General features: G+C 44.7%; 1 protein-coding gene across 3 annotated transcripts in view; it reads right to left on the bottom strand.

Moving 5' to 3' along the window:
• Positions 1–1899: 1899 nt before the first annotated feature.
• Rab3gap1 (RAB3 GTPase activating protein catalytic subunit 1) overlaps positions 1900–16942 on the bottom strand; it is a 76656-nt gene continuing 61613 nt past the window's right edge. Inside the window, exons 19-25 of one of the 3 annotated variants that reach the window (XM_021641415.2) lie at positions 14817–15044; positions 7797–7893; positions 7602–7705; positions 7172–7287; positions 6669–6771; positions 4220–4240; positions 1900–3459 (exon numbers count right to left, since the gene is read on the bottom strand). In XM_021641415.2, coding sequence (XP_021497090.1) covers positions 3223–3459; positions 4220–4240; positions 6669–6771; positions 7172–7287; positions 7602–7705; positions 7797–7893; positions 14817–15044 — 906 coding nt within the window. In that variant the 3' untranslated portion in view covers positions 1900–3222. Of the gene's footprint in view, positions 3460–4219; positions 4241–6668; positions 6772–7171; positions 7288–7601; positions 7706–7796; positions 7894–14816; positions 15045–16942 lie in introns of those variants that run through there. The other 2 variants (XM_021641416.2, XR_002476551.2) reach the window with 2 other exon arrangements.

The following is a 16942-nucleotide window of genomic DNA, read 5'->3' as shown; positions in this document are numbered from 1 at the left end:
AAAGTTCTGGGCCAGTCTTGGTCGCCCCCGTCCCTTTAAATTTCATTGGTTTTAAATCTATTTGTAGTTATGTGTATTGCATGTATGTCTGTGTGAGGGTTTTTGGATTAGATACTTGTGCGATGCCATACGGGTTCTGGGAATTGAACCTGCATCCTCAGAGCAGCCAGTGCTCATGAACTCAGAGGCATCTCTCTAGCCCAAGGCCCTGCCTCTTTTAAGAGGAGAAGAAAGCGAATCCCTGGGCTTTGTGTCAAGAGAACATTAGTGCCACTGGTATTGGGTGGGTCCCAGCCCAACTTCTCAGCCTTCAGATTAGCTTGGCTGCAGGCAGAGAAAAGGCCTGTCCTCACCCACCACCTCACTCCCTCACTGTACCAGGACAGTGGAGAATGTCTGGGAGATTCACTCGCTAAAATTATTTCTATGTCTCGTGTAGGCAAGATACTGCAGAAGAGTGCCAATGGGCTAAGAATACGGTTCCTTCCTTACACAACTCTGGCAAAAATAAAGCCTGTTCTGGGCCAAAATTAGGGTTCAGAAAGGTAAATCAATAGTCCTTACAAGTCCCTGCTTACTAAACTACCCATGGGCTAGGGAGCTTGGCAATTTGCTCAATGACCACCAAATCCCTGCATTATTTAGAAGAAGCCATTTGTCTAGAATCAGCTGGTAAAGGACAGGTCATGGCATAGTGGCCCATGCCCTGTCCGCAGTAGCAGAGGTCACTATGGCTCAGGATGCTTGGGAAAGAGAGTGCGTCAGTAGCTTATTCATGATTGGACTGAGAAGTGACTAGATTGTTAATTCACAGCGCCGGGAGTCTAGGGGGCTTTTACAGAAAGGCCACAGGGCTAAGAACCCATGTAAATGGGGGCACCATTCCACAGACAGGAGCCTAAGGAATGAAGAGGAAAGCCAGCCTGTAAGCACACATTCTTGTTTCCACTCCCTTCCTTCCCTTCAGCCCTGGCAGCTGTGTAACCGTGCATTTGGCATGGACTGGGACCTCTGTGACCATAAACGAGCCTCACAGAGGTAAAGATGACAGCCTGTTTGAGCTGGCGGAGCCTCTGGGCAGCCACTTCACAGGCACAGCACTTGGTGCTCCCACGTCTGTCATTCCTCCTCCTGGGCTGTCACTGCATCACTTTGCTGTGCTTTTCGGGTGCTGGGGTCAGAATCTGCACCTGCCGCTTGGGAAGCAAGCACAGCACAGCTGAGACCAGCCCTTCCTGCAGTTTATACACGTGTCTGCGCTGCTCACCAACCAGTACCTGGCAGGACACTTCTGAAACATACCTGTTTAAGATTTTCATTTGTGTGTGTGATGTGAGGTCAGAACAGAGTCAGACCCTGGAACAGCATTAGGGATGGTTGCCAGCTGGGATCTCTGAAACTGATCCTCTGGCAGCCAGTGCTGCTGAGAACTTTTTCAAACTTTTGTATTTATAGGAGAATGTTCATGTGTGCCAGGGGTCTCAACCCCAAGTATGACAAGGCCTTCTCTTCAGTTTATATCCAGGATCACTAGTGCTAAGTGGGCTCGTGTGATGCATGCAGGATCTCGAAGCCCACCTTGGTTTTCTGTACTTCACTCTTCATGGACTTGACCTGTGCCAGGGTGGCCTCAGGTCAGTCTTCCCCATGTTCAGGAAGGGTACAGGAAAAGGGCATGCTGCACACAGAAGCATCCTTTTGAACACTGTAGCGTCTGCCTACACATCATTCCTTACAGCACTGAAAAAACAGGTGTTTTCTATTTTCTGAAATGAAAAGCAGTAAGACCAGAAAAAGAGAACGGAAACCATACTTCAAAAGGCATTAAGAACATTCTAGAGATACTGCCTTGAGCAGCAGGAACTAAGTAATGGAAGCTCTCAGGGAAAGAAACACAAGTAGCCACATGGACACCAGTCCTTTTTATTAGATCAACAATGGCATCTGAGACCAACCTCCACACTGTAGAGTTCTAACGTCAATACCAGGGAAAGCAGATGGCCACTGTCCTGGGGGAATCATCTTCCACGTGTTCTAGTGCTTAGGCCTTGGCCATTGTCTATGGGTTTCTAAGAGGCAAAGCCCAGCATCTCAGAGGAAAGCGCTGTGAGGCCTAGGGGTAGGCACCTGGCCCTGCCTATTCATGGACAGACACACGCCCACACACACTATATAGATAAATGTATATAGTTTTTTTTTTTTTTTTTTTACAAAAATAACACAGGGTTTGTGCAGTTCTATTAATTTTTAAAAATCACACCGGCAGAATTTACACTTCAGCATAACCACTTTTACTTTGGATTCAAGTGGGAATTTTAGGTCCCAAAATAATTTACAATCGCGACAGAGAGGTCCTGCAGCGACACACTCCCATATCCTGAGCTGAGCTGCACAAAGGGCGGCGCCGGCCCCTCTGTGCTGGGTGCTTTGGCCCCAATCGCTCACAGCTGCAAGAGCCAAGCGGCCATACGGTTCTGCGCACTCAGGGCCTCAGCACACACCCCAGAGCTCACCAGCCGCCCGGTGATCTCTGTTCCGAGCCTGAGGATCTGTGTTTCTTCACAGGACTTCATTAAATACTGTCCCCAGCCAGCAACACAGAGAAGGAAAGTGCAAAGGCAGGGGTGCAACCAAGAGGACAAGGAGACCCTACAAGAAAGACGTACAGACACACACACACATACACACAGAGCTAGAGAGAGCGCGCTAATCTGCAGGCACATTTCATGTACAGACTGATGAGAAGGAATACGTTTAGTTAGAGTGACACGGAAAAACAAAACTGAGGTTGTAGTCTTTCTCCTAGGGTATTCAGATGCTCATCAAACAGCGTAATAAAAGCGACCTCAGGTGACTGAATAAACAGAATGCCACGTGGCAGTTTAAAACAGACTCTGGACTAAAGGCTACCACCCAACTCTCCAGAGCCTGAGGTAAGAGATACTCTATTTGCATACGTGATCTAGTAAGAATAGCCACTAAGTATCTACACAGATGACAGGAGAATGAACAAACGGTCCCCAAAGGGAGTGGACTGCTGATGTGCGGCTTACCCACACAGGCCGTCTCCCCACAGAGTCTTTGACACCTCAAATCTACCCCTCTGGCTCAAGGTCGGGCTGGAGATGCCCCTGGATGCTGGTGTGGCTCCTGCTGCTGGCCGGACAAGGTCATCTTGGTGGCCCTCAGGTGTCCATGGCAGGAGCTGCCTCTCCTCCTCCCCTAGAAGAAGGAGGTGTCTGAGGAGAAGGCCCCCGCGAGTCTGAAGTCTTCCTTGGTGAGCACGCTGTACATGCGCTGCGGCAGGGCTTTGGAGTAGGGGGCAGGCCGCGGCACGGTGGCCCTCAGGATCAGCTCCCGGCCTGCAGGAGGCGGGAAGTCGGACACCGAGTTCTGTCTTCTCTCCTCTGGGCAGCCTGGCCTCCTCAGCTCCTCCTCCGGCAGAGCCACTGCAGCAGCCTTGAACAGAACCAAATGCAAACTTCAAGAGCTAGTTGAAAGCTAAGCTACCAAATGCAGACGGACAGACGGGAGAGACACACAGCGTCCCGTGTTACTTGGAAATGCATTATGTCCACTGTGTGTTATGAGTGCTCAGAAGAACAAAAACAGAAAAGCAGGAAGCTGGAGGGAGCGTGCAGCACTAGCGAGGCAGGCAGAGGCGGTGGCCAGGCACTCTGCTCTGAAAAGCGAGGGCATCAGGGCGCCTCAGCAGTAGTGGAGATGCGCTGGCGTCTGCACTGCTTCAGGCAGTGACGCAAGTCCAAGTTAGACGCTAACCGGGCAGACTTGCTCTCAAGTCTGCAAAGGGGATTTATAAAAAAAATCTCTGCTCTCTCAATCAGTTCTTTTCAGAGTCTCTTGCCAAATTAGAACCAGGAACACTGGCTTTGATTGCTGGGAAGCTAATGTGACAGCGTGCTAACAGATGCCATGGCAATGGCCACAAAGGGAAAGTGCTCAAAGTTGAAGGCATCTGCTTTTACATTCAGACTGCAGCCCAGACGTACCCTTCAGAACTCACTACTGTCCTCCTTTCATGATTCCAGTGCTTGGGAAAATCTCTGGGCAATGGAACCATGAAGTCATGGTAAGCTGTATAGCCAGAAGGGATGCCAAATCCAGCCCATTAGAGAGGTGGTTAGTTAAGATGACCTTATGAAGTTAGAGGGATGGGGACGGACGAAGAACTATGAGGGACATAAGGCCATTTTGTTACCTCATCAGAAGACTCAGTCAGCTTGAGAAAGGTGAGAAAAGAAACAGTGATGAAAGGGAGCGAGAGGTGGTTAAAGAGCTGGGCAGACCCACAGTCAGTTCAGAAACAGCATGCACTGTGTGGGGGCATGACTCCATCCAAGGAGTACTGAGGCGTGCAAACCACACCGCACGGGCGCCAGACTGCTGACATGGCCAGCGCCTCAGGCTCCAGTAAGTGACATGCAGGGTCATTTAATGAGGAAAGGACTGAAAGCCCTCACACTTTGCAACAAGATGCTGTTTTAAAAGGTGACCCAACAGATAACCCATACATTTAATAACAGGTGTCTAAGAATAATTCAACTTAGACTGAAACAGAATCAGTCATTTCTGCTGAATTCTATTTAAATATGTACATACTCAAACCTGTAGAGTCAACTTCATTCAGTCATAATTTTAATATTTTACATTCTGGGTTTTTTTTTGGAGGGGAGGGATCCACATGCATGCATATGCATAGGCTTTGCCACAGCAGACATGTGGAGGTCAGGGGAGAGTGTTCATGGCGGGGTCTTTTCTTCTACCATGTAGGTTCTGGGGAATAAACTAAGGTCATCAGGCTTGGCATAAGAGTTTACCCCCTGAGCCATTTTCACTGGCCTACAGTTTATAATTTTGAAGAAAAGCTCTAATATGAAGTTAATGTATGCTATAAAGTTCAGCTAAGCCTTAAATATATTTAAATCCTCATTATTTAGTAAACTGATACGAAGTATCCCGTTATCATGAAAAGTTACATAAAACTCAACACTTCACCACGACCAGACAGCTAGAGCTGAAGTAAAATACTACCATGTACTGGTCAAGACACGGGTCCCTGAAAGCACTCATTGCCAGGTCGGACTCTGAGAATCTGTGAGAGATATAGTCACAGCTTTAGGTCCATGAGGAGGATGATAATCAGCATAAGTAGAAGCAATAAAGCACAGACTAGCCTGAGTGACGAAACACATACTGGAATGTAAGACAGTAAATGCTGACAGAAGGGAAATGCTGACTCATTTTTTTTTTCTAGCCTCTGTGTAGTTAAGAGAAGGACTGAAAAGACGATTCTAGTTTAGGGGAACAATCTGATCATCCCCAAAAAGCAATACTCTCAACAATAAAAATCTAGACATTTCTGAGTTTAAAGCTTAACACATGGTTTTCTTAATCACTAAAGATCTGAGTCCTCCTTGTTGAGAACAGGCCGCAGCCACAGAACATTAGCAGCCTCTGGGTATTCTGCTGGCGGAGATACACAGCATGTGAGAACAGAAGCCACAGAGGACAATAGAGAGCAGTATTGCTTCCTAGAAGTCATTAATTTATAAGCAAATCAAGTAATTTGGTCTTTAGCTTGAAAAATTTAAATTTAGGCATCTACCCCCTAAATATCACTTTTTCAGTGGGGACTCTCCAACTGTTAATCCATATTCTGGTTAGTCTGTATCAGTTTGACTCAAGTATAGTCCTCTGAAAGGAGGGACCCTCAGTTGAGAAAATGCCTCCGTAAGACCTAGCTGTACAAAAGCCCATAGGGTATACTCTTATTTACTGGTTGGTGGGGGAGGGCCTGGCTCATTGGGTGGGTGCCAGCCCTAGGCTGGTGGTCCTGGGTGCTGTACGAAAGCAGCATCAAGCCAGTAAGCAGCACACTCCATGGCCTCTGCACTACCTCCTGCCTCCAGTTTCCTGCTCAGTTTGAGATCCCGCTCTGACTTTGGTCAGTAATTTCCTCCCTCCCTTCTGGTCATGGTGTCTTGTCAAAGCAATAGCAGCCCTAACAAAGCCCACGCGTGGACCAAGGAAAATTCTTACTTGGTAGAAAATGACTGACTCAACGCTGAGCTGGTGGTGTTTCTGATGTCATCTTGTCCCAGGTCAGTAAAAAGTATACTTAATGCACATCACAATACCTGGGATCCCTGATATCAACGTGCCCCAGGGGATACCAATGCCTGCACGTGTATGTGTGTGTGTGGGGGGGTGTATGCAGATGTATAGTCAACACGCCATAATTGTGGAGGGGTGATGTAACTTTCGTGAGTGGAGAGAATGAGGAAGATAATTTTTCAAGCTGGATTTCCTTCTGTGCTGAAGCCCGTTTCCACAGTCCTCACAGCCTGAAGTCCTTTTCCTTTTAAGAAATCTCTAGTACAGGCTAGTCAGAAACTGAGGCTATACACACCTTTTCCCACACCACAGCTCTGGCCCTTGCTAACAGTCCCCACCAGCTTCTCGAACAGTGGGTGTGAGAGCCTTCTTGTTTCCATAGTTTAGTCTGCAATACTGTCATCACTCTCCTTAACCCTGGGCACCTCAAAGCCTCTGAAGCCCTGGGACCTGTTCCTTTCTGTGCTGTCAGCCTGGTATGGGACTCAGACACCATCCTGGGCCAAGGACAGCTGAGGGGGACTCTCACATACCCGCTGAGCATTCACAAACAGCTTGTGGATGATCCGGCCAGCATGTCCTCTTCCTGCCCCAGTGACTGACACTTCAGGCTGCTCCAGCAGGCAGCTAACAAACCTAGAGGGGGAAGAGGGAAGGATGAGACTCTTCAGGAACCTGAGCCTCATCCAGGGTGGGCTCCATTGACAGCTTCTCTTAAACCCACCCATGGAAAAGGAGTGACAGAAATGCCTGGTGTGGGAATTTAGCAGAGCTCTAATCCTAAGAGAATTAAATTTTTCTCTGTCTCTAGTCAGAGGGGAGAACTTTTTCATTTTGTTCTTTTGTTTGTGTGTTTACATGTATAGTCCCAGCTAACATGAACAACTCACTACATCTCCCAGGCTGGGCTTAAATTCAAAGTAACCTCTCGCTTCAGCCTGGCAAGCACCGGGATCACAGCTATGCGCCACCATGCCACTATTCCAGCCACAAGCAGCTGGTCCTTCTGCAGAGGGAGATACACAAGAAACAGTACCTTTCAAGATCTTCCTTTTCTTCCTCTTGCTCACATTTCTCAATTCCAAATTTGGCCTTCAGGGAGCGGGCTCTGGCTATTATAGCTTCCACATTAGTAATCTGAAGGATGATTTCCTACAGGTAGAAGGGAGGTACAAGCACTGAGAGAGCAGAGATGCAGAGCCTTTAAAAACCGTTTTAGAGCCAATGAGATGGCTCAGCAAGGATAGGTGTGTGCCACCAAGCCTGACATTCTGAGTCACGGGGTGGAAGGAGAGAACCAATTCTTCTCTCCTCTGACCTGCACATGTACTGTGACATGCATGCATACCATCCTCCCCATCCCATAACTACATGTAAAAAGAAAATTTTAAACACAGCTTTTAAAAATGTAAAGTATTGGCAGGTGGGGGAGCTCTTGGCAAGACCCTGACAGGGCACACACTTACTTCCAACTTCTTGTCTTCGGGATTGGGAAAGTGCAGGACTTTGCTGGAATGGGCTATGATCTGCTTTATAATCTTCTTAACAGAAGGGATGTTTTCCAGGCTTTCTATGTAGAAAAGATTAAAGCCACGGTTAAAAATGGAACCCAAACCACTTCTTTGGAAATGCACTTCGGGATACTCAGTGGAGACATTTACCTTCTTCTTTTACCTTGAGAACAGCTGCATGAATCACACAGGGCAGGAGGTGCCGAGCTAGGTCTGCGGGTTTCTGCATGGCCAGGTAGTGCAGCACCTGAGGGAGACGCAGGAGACAGACACTGCAGGTTGGGCATCCCCAGGACACAGAAGCCTGACCCTGGCTCACTCCTGCCTCTCCCCCAGCTAAGCAGCAACCATGGCAGAGGTGAGGGTCTGCCACTGAGAGCACTTAGGGACTGTAATAATTGCGTTCATAAATTTTCCAAGTCTTTATGTTACACATGCAAATTAGGAACATGCAAAGAGAAGGAGGATGGTCTGTGAGTCACACACCGACAAGACAGTTAACAGTAGTGTGTCTTCATTCTAGGGTGGTGATTTTTAAGGCATCAGATAGAGCCACTAATAATAAATATGTAAACACTGTTTTTGTTACTTAATTTTCTTGGTGTTTCTAAACATTGCTAGTGGCCTTTCACAATCTTTTTTTTTCATTACAGAGTAGAAACTTTGTTTCTTGTTGTAAACATACAGAGATGTGAGGTACATGGACCTTCCCTTTAGCCAACAACAGTAACTGCAGGCATCAGCTGAGGGCAGGGTTAGGAAGCTCGGGCTTCACCACTAACTAGCCGAATCAGCCAGAACTTGTGTGAATGACCTTCTGTCTCTGTGTCCATTCAAACACAGAAATACAGATGAAATTTCTTCCTTAAAGAATCATTTATGTACTTTTTATAGTCTGATCATTTAATAGTGGTAGACTTAATTTTGGCATAGAATGTGATGGTTACTGCTGTTACTCACTTGGGAGACAAACCTCGTGGCTTGTCAGTGAGAGATTGTCTAAACTAGGCTGACTAAAGTATGAAACTGGTCCTAGGCGTTAAGTGGCACTGTCCCACAGGCTGGAGTTCTGATTAAATAAAAAGAAAGTGAGCTGCGCACCAATATGCACACTCTTCTCTGTAACTGCAGGTGTCATGTGACTTCACAAACAAGCTATCTAGTTATCCCAACATTATGTGATACAGAGACACTGAAAAGCCATCTTTATTACACACTACATTGCTACATGGATTTACAAATTGAGTAGTCTGTTTTATTAGAGCATTAAAGCACTAATACCATACTGTTTAAATACAAAGCCAGTCCTGTTCCCTGATGGCTATTTTTTTTTTAATTTTCAGTCTAGCTTGAGCTGTTTTTACATGCCTGTTAAAAAGAAGAGTTCACTCAGTTAAAAAAAAAAAGAACAACACAACCCAGGCCTGTACAGTCAGTACAGCCAGACACTGAACAGTATTTCACCACTCTAAAGAAATCCATTGACAGCCAACTGCGGGTCAGTCCCAGTCTGAGGCTTTTATATTTACTTTTCCAAACAAACATTAGCATCAACTAATCCGTCTACATAATAATATCTTTTGGTATTTTCCTTGTAATTATGTTGAATCTATGTATTTGGGTGTTTTGAGGTTTTCTTCAGATTTTAAGTATTTACTCTTATTTTATATTGTTCTTGCTTATATAATAAGAAAATCCATATATACAGGCTCTACTAGTTGCTATATAAAGAACTATGTTATTGGCCCATTTTTCTGATTACACAATCAGATTTATTGTTTAGTTTTGTGAGTTCTTTGTACATTCTATATATTAACCCTCTTTGAGACATGAAGATATTTTGAAGCTTTTCAGTCTCCCGAGGGAGGTCTCAATCATCAACTGTTAGCATTATTTCCTGAGTAACTGCAGTCCTCCTCAGAGTCTTCACCTGCACCTGTCTGTATTTTGAAGTGTTTATACTAACTTTTCTGACAGTTTCAGAGTTTTGGCTCTTGGATCCATTTGGAGCTGATGTTTATACACAGTGAAAGTCAAGGATCTAGTTTCATTGTTACACACGTGGCTATCCAGTTTCCCAGCACCATTTGGTAAGTGGTGGTTTCCCAGTCCCTCTATCACTATCACACATATCACTAAAGTGTGGTTCATTCTTTCTTGTAGCCTTAGGGGTGTGTTTGTTTATTTTCAGTCAAAACTGAATCCTTCAAGTATCTTTTGTAGAGCTGGTCTAGAGGCCATGAATTCTGTGAGAATGATTTTTTAAAATATTCTTTGAAAAGATTACACATGTATACAATTTCTCTCGTCGACCTCCTATTGCCTCCTTCCAGCTCCCCAGGACCCACCAAGTCTATCCCTGCTGACTTCATGTCCCTTTTAGTGTGATTTTATCATGTGGAGTCTTATTTTCTCCTTCATTTGTGCCCGATAGTTTTTTGGGTATAGTAGTCTGAGTGGGCAGCTGCCTTCTTTCAGAGCTTCAGATACATCACCACGCCATCCTGGCTTTTCTGGTTTCTGTTAACAAGTTAGCTGCTATCCTGATGGGCCTAACTTTACAATGCATCTTGCCATTTCTCTCTGGCAGCTTTCAATATACCTTCTCTGTCCTGTACATTTACTGTTTGGATTATAATAAAATATGGAATGGTTTTCTTTGGTGTTTGTCTATTTGAGATTCTAAATGGCCCCTGATCATAAATGGGCACCTCTTTACTTAGATTTGGGGAACTTTCTGCTATAATTTTAATGAAAATATTTTCTGTGCTTTTAGCATTAAATGCCAATAATTTATAGCTTCAGACATTTCATAATGTTCTCATAGATCTCAAATGTTCTTTTAGTACTTTCTTACTGAATTTTCATTTCCAGCATTTTTTCTGTTTACTGAATTCCAATTTCATATCTTGTGTTATCTTGAAATTCAATTAGGAGTGACCTCTGACTTATTTTCTTTTAAAGATTTTTTTATAGAGTCGTTTAGTTTAATTTTTGATTGCCTATTTCTCATAGTCAAATGCTTCGACTATTTGATATCTTTTTTTTTTAAACCTGTATTTTATTTTATTTTATTTTTCAATGCAGTTTATTCAGGAACCTTGAACAATCATCTGACCCTGGGGATAGCCAGCCCACAGCTTAAATAGCCTCTGGGTAGCCAACTTCAGCGTGCCACGTGGGCAATGCAGATAGGTCCACATACATGGAAGCAAGCCAGATCCTCGGCCTTAGCCAAATGTGGAGTTGTTCGTGACAGAGAGCACTCACCATAGGGAAGGTGGAAGGCGGAAACCAGCTCCTTCTTTAAGGCGCGGCATTACGCAGCTCTCTACAGTTCCCCCTTTTTGTTTTAGACGCATCAGGCAAGAGTAGAGGTCTGATCTCTGATATTAGAAATAAATTGGGACTTTGTACCGATGTTCATTTAGGTGTCATCCACCCAAAGAGTTTTTAATTTTATGTGTGTAAGTGTCTTAGCTGCATGGGCATACATGCACCACATGTGTGCCTGGTGTGCAGAAGCCAGAGATCGCATCAGATCCCCGGGAACTTGAGTCACAAACGGCTGGCTATCAGGTGCCACAAGAGAGCAAGAAATTGAATCCAGATACTCTTAAAGATCAAGTGCGATAAGCTAGGGTCAGATGGATTTAGTCCACCTATTAGTGGACTTAGAGAAGGGCAGGGAGGAGAAAAGGGAGGGAGCTGGGATACAAAGTAAATAAACTGTAATTAATACAAAAAAATAAAAATTTAATTAAAAAAAGATCGAGTGCTACTAACAACTGAGCTACCACTCCAGAACCACCTTTAAAACGTTTTTGAATGCATTTACAATCATTCTTTTTAATTTCTTTGGATTTCACCTAATTCACTCATGTTGGAGGACACTATTGTTGGATTAATGATTTTTTTATTTTAAATTTATTAATTTTAATTTATATTAATTACAGTTTATTTACTTTGTAGCCCAGCTGTAGCCCCCTCCCTCATTCCCTCCTAATCTCTTCCCATGCCTCTCTTCAAGTCCACTGATAAGGGAGGTCCTCTTCCCCTTCCATCTGACCCTAGCCTATCAGGTCTCATCAGGACTGGCTGCTCCCTGCTCAGCGGAAGGTAATCAAAGAGCCAGCCACTGAAAATTTATTTGTTTTTTTACTAATTACAGTTTATTCACTTTGTATCCTACCTGTAGCGCCCTCTCTCGTCCCCTCCCACTCCCATCCTCTTCTCCTCCCATGACCCTCCCCCAGTCCACTGATAGGAGAGGTCCTCCTCTCTTTCCATCTGACCCTAGCCTATCAGGTCTCATTAGGACTGTCTGCACTGTCCTCCTCTGTGGCCTGGTAAGACTGTTTCCCCCTCAGGGGGAGGTGATCAAAGAGCAGGCCACTGAGTTCATGTCAGAGTCAGTCCCTGTTCCAAGGGAACCCACTTGGAGACTGAGCTACCATGGGCTACATCTGTGCAGGAGTTCTAGGTTATCTCCATGAATAGCCAGCCCTTGGTTGGAGAATCAGTCTCAGAAAAGACCCCTGTGTCAGATTTTTTGGTTCTGTTGCTCTTCTTGTGGAGCTCCTGTCTCCTCCAGGTCTTTCTTTCTCCCCCTTCTTTCCTAAGATTCCCTGCACTCTGCTTTGGCCATGAGTCTCAGCATCTGCTTTGATACCCTGCAGGGTAGAATTTTTCAGGCACCCTCTGTGGTAGGCTCCTGTCCTGTTCCCTGTTTTCTCCCTCTTCCGATGTCCATCCCCTTTGCCTTTCTGAATGAGGATTGAGCATCTTACCCAGGGTCCTCCTTCTTGATTAGCTTCTTTATCTGTACAGATTTTAGTATGATTATCCTATATTATATGGTCGCCAAGGCTTCCTCCTGTTTCTTGTATTGAGACTTGTGTATCTGGAGTTTACCCTTATGTGCTCATTGGACGTATTTGCAATGTTAAAAGGAGACGAGGTTGTAGGAAGGTTTTTCTCCCCTGGCCTGGTATTCAGGTCCCTGCATAGCCCTGAGAGTAGAATACTGTGTGGCTGCTTGCTGGAGCCTGGATTCTTTTGGCACTCCTTCCTGGGCTCCACACACTTGTCTCATCCCTGGGCAAGCCTTCTCAGATCACTTCACATAGGCCAGTCTCACTGTGAACCAATCTTGAGGGACTGGACTGTGACTGCTGCACACAATCTTTTCAAAGTCAAGTTCAGAACTTTGGCTGAGAATGAAGACCCCAGCTCTGAGCTGTCACTCTGTGATCGATGTTGGCATACCATCTGAAACCTGTTGAATTAATTCCTTTGCAGATTGCTTCTGATTACATTTTTACCTCAGTGCTGTGAGGTTCTGATGTAGAGTTTCCTTCCTACAATCAAGAGGCATCTGGCCAGGTTTCAGCACAGGACTTGTGTTGCATTTGGGCACCTGCCGACTTTGCCAACAGTGAGGCTTAGCAAGGGGTGTGGACTCAGAAAGTCTTGTCCCTGCTCTGGCCTAGGATCGAGGGCTCTCCTGGCAGTGTCACTCTTCCTCTGTTGGCGCCATGTGAACTTTTGTCTCCCTTCCTCCCTCTTCTTTGTTTTGTTTTTAAAAAACCAGTAACAGAGTATGTGGCTCTAAAGTACAAGCCTTGATGATGATACCTTCACCAGTCTGCTAGGATGCTTAAATAAAACAAAACTATGTAGTGCTTCAATACCAATGCTGCACTTTTGCTTTTAAAAGTAGTTTTATAGTGTGTGCTCTGCCCTTCTCTTTTTGGTAATATCACAACCTGAAACTGCTATCTTCTGCAGTTTCTGTAATGGAAAATGAGCAGTAGGGAGGTGGATCACCATCTTCATTTCTGTAGAGTACATAATCTTCCTCTCTTATTTACTTGGGCTTTTTCTGTCCCTAAAGTTATCATCTCTCTCTGTAGACAGCCATGCAGTACTTAAAGATGGAAATATGTTCTGAGAAATTCAACATTGATTTCGTTACGTATGAACATGAAAGAGACAAACGACATGTCAGTCACCATATGCAGCCTCTTGACTAATCCAAAGGACATGGTGAACAGCAGGTATCTGAGGCTGCTGCCAGGATAACATGGCTTACAGTTAACTACAGTAAATGCATTCCAGTAATAGTTGTCTGGTACTTGGCAGTACATACATGGTTGATGTGCAGCATTTTTATACAGCTGGTAGAACCTCACACAGGTGTCTAAGAACAAGCCTTGCCCTCTGGTGTTCTGATGAATAAAACACTAAGAGGCAACAAGACCGCATAATCTTCTGGAACAACACGGGCTCCTGGGGTCCTGAAGAACCATTCTACAGCATCTAACAATGACAGATTCTTTCCAAGTTCCGCTGTTAGTGCTTTGCTGAGGGAGCTCCTCTTCCCTTCTCTGACTCCATCCACAAGCCTACAGCAGTGGGAACACCACTGGAATCTGGCTCATTTCTACTCTTTGTTACTCTAAAGATCTAATTTCTATCTCTAATAATGCTGGAGGCATGGATTTACTTACTGGTAAATTTGCTCATGGGGATGATGTAAGGGGCAGTCAGGACCCAAGGCAGGGCCATTATTCTTTAGAACTGCAAACAACTGCAAGCATTTTTTATACATGTAAAGTTTGGTTGTTTCTCCCTTTTCACTGAAGACTTTGAACAATGTTCAGGTACACGGATCCCTGTGTCTCTCATTATTTCCCTAGTAAACATTTTAGTGGAATATAATTTATTGATTTTACATCCTGATCATAGGCCCCTACCTCATCTTCTCCAGGTCCTGTCTTTCCTCTTCCCTTCCTTCCCCATCCCCTAGTCCTCAGAAAGGAAAAGACTTCCTCCCTTACCAACTAACCCCAGACTATCAAGTCTCTTCAGAACTGTCTACATCTTCCTCCTCTGTGGCCTGGCAAGTTCGCCCTGCCCAGGAGAAGTGATAGGCAGGCAACAGAGTTCATGTCAGAGACAGCCCCTAGACATGATCATTTCTAACACTTCTGATATAAAATATAAAACAGTAAGATGCAAGAGTTCTATATAAACCATGGCTGTCTTTACAACTAGCTCTGAAATCTTAAATGTAATATGGGGACACAAAAGCTTATTGAATTTCAATGTTCTGCTTGTTGAGTGCAAACTCTCCTATCTAAGATTTAAATAATGATTTCCTCTTACCTTTTCAGCCTCTCGGGTGTCATCGAACAGTCTTCTCTGGCGTCGTGCTGGAATGGGCTTAGCAGTTTCCCAAGCTTCCACCCACATGTTGCTGGGGATCTTCATGCGAGCACTCAGCTCTCCCTTTAGAACCACATTGCCCTTCTCATCAGTCACCTCTTCCTCAATGTAGTCCCTCGGTGAGTACCACCTCACAAAATCCTCCAGAAAACAGCCAGGATTAGCTGCCTACAGCAAAAATACAGCGAAAAAAAAAATCAACATTTACTGACAAACCTGTTTGTAAAATTAAGTTTAAGTCTGAACATCACATTTAAAATGGGAGGTGCTTAATTCCAGCACTCTAGGAGGCAGAAGCAGGCAGACCTCTGTAATTCTTCAAGGCTAGCCTGGTCTACAAAGTGAGTCCAGGATAGCCAGAGCTACACAGTAAAAACCCTGTCTTGAAAAATCAAAAATAAGTGTAAGTCAGTATATAAGTAAGTATGTACGTACATAAGTAAGTAAAATGGGAGGCGCTACAGCACCAAAAGCATTTTTCCGTTTTAGAGGTATTAAAAAAAAAACCAACACCATTTTCATCTGATGAGTTTGTACACACCTTGTAGTATTAAATACTCGGTATTAAATGGAAGTGTGGAGAATTAAACAGGACACAATACAACCACAGTGACAGAAATTTTATGTTCTCCTCAGTTAGGCAACCCAGCACTGCGATAAATATCAGCTGGCCTCACCTCTAGGGCTTCATATAAAACACCTCCATGGAAACTACCTCTGTGCTACTAAGGAACTGAAGTCCCCCTACTGTTCAGGCTTCTAACAGCAAACATAGTAAAGTTCCAGGCACTGCACAACTACCTAGAATTAACAATGATTTACACCAGAAACTTTTCAGCGATTCTACTTTCAAGCCTAGAAGACACAGAGCCTCACAATGCTGTGGTGAGAAAGGGAGTTCTTTCTTTAGCAAGTGTCCAGTAGTTATTAGCAGAGCACCAAGGTGGGCATGGTAAGCACTGTTGGTGAGAAAAGTCTGTTCAGATGCGATGGCTAAACTCATGGGCCTTAACATCTAGCCTGACCACCCTTAACCCTGAGGAGCCTAAGGAACCAGAAGGGAGTTCTTAACTAACTCTAGAACCCATTCTTTCTTTCTTTTCTCCTTCCTGAGGACCTGGGTTCAACTTCTAGCACCCGGGAAGAATAGCCAGTGCTCTTAACTGCTAAGCCATCACTCTCCAGCCCCCTAGAACCCATTCTTGTAAGGCTGTGCCATGGTTCGTGTCAATGACTAGAACTTCTGCTTAAAGGCCTGGACCCCACCCAGGCAGTACACTGTCTGCGTAAAGGCAGTAAGCTTGACAGAGAGCAGTAGTCAGCTCCTATTTAGACTAGTGACGACTTTATACCAGAGACCTCTCCTGCCCCAAGTTCTTAGTATCACACCAGGCTGGACAGACACCTCGGCCATGGCTTATCCTCTTTTTACTGTTAAAGGATTTATTACAAGGGGTGTCCCAGACTAAGCCCTTATGATGTATGGGTGTATCCATGCCCCACTCTGGAATCTCAAAGCAGCTCTAATAGTAAATTGTTCTCATGCACAAAGGAGAGGCAACTCATGTATTTAGAGCAAGTGTTACTTTTAAAAGCACCTATCCCACATAGCTGTATTTCTAAGAGCCATCTCATACGTGTGCCTCCACTTCTGTTGAAGCACTGTTATTAGAGATGAAAAGAACGAATGAGCTCACGCACAGTGCTGAAGGCACTGCACCACTCTGGTGTGGGATTATCTTGTGTGCACATCTGTGGAGACCCTGCTGTGGTGCGGGCACTAAACCAGGAAGGGAGCTGGACGTCACAAAGGAACCGCAGCGGAGGCTGCACTCATCCACACCAGCCGACTCCCCGTTTTGGTTTTACCCAGAGAGCCATTTGGCTTCTCTTTATGTACCAAGTCAACTATTAATACTGCACAGCAGACTAAAAGTCACAAATTTCTGTATCATTTTAAAGTTATTATGGGGAAAATAAGCAGAGACTTAGGCTTCCTTTTATTATCAACTCCTCACAGGTAGAGAATAAAGTAGAAAAGATAATCATGCAATGCTTATGTTTAA

Source organism: Meriones unguiculatus, chromosome 18 (genome assembly GCF_030254825.1).
Source record: "Meriones unguiculatus strain TT.TT164.6M chromosome 18, Bangor_MerUng_6.1, whole genome shotgun sequence".
Taxonomy (NCBI): Eukaryota; Metazoa; Chordata; class Mammalia; order Rodentia; family Muridae; genus Meriones; species Meriones unguiculatus.
The sequence above is the reverse complement of the archived record's forward strand: the minus strand, read 5'-3'. Positions and strand labels throughout refer to the sequence as shown.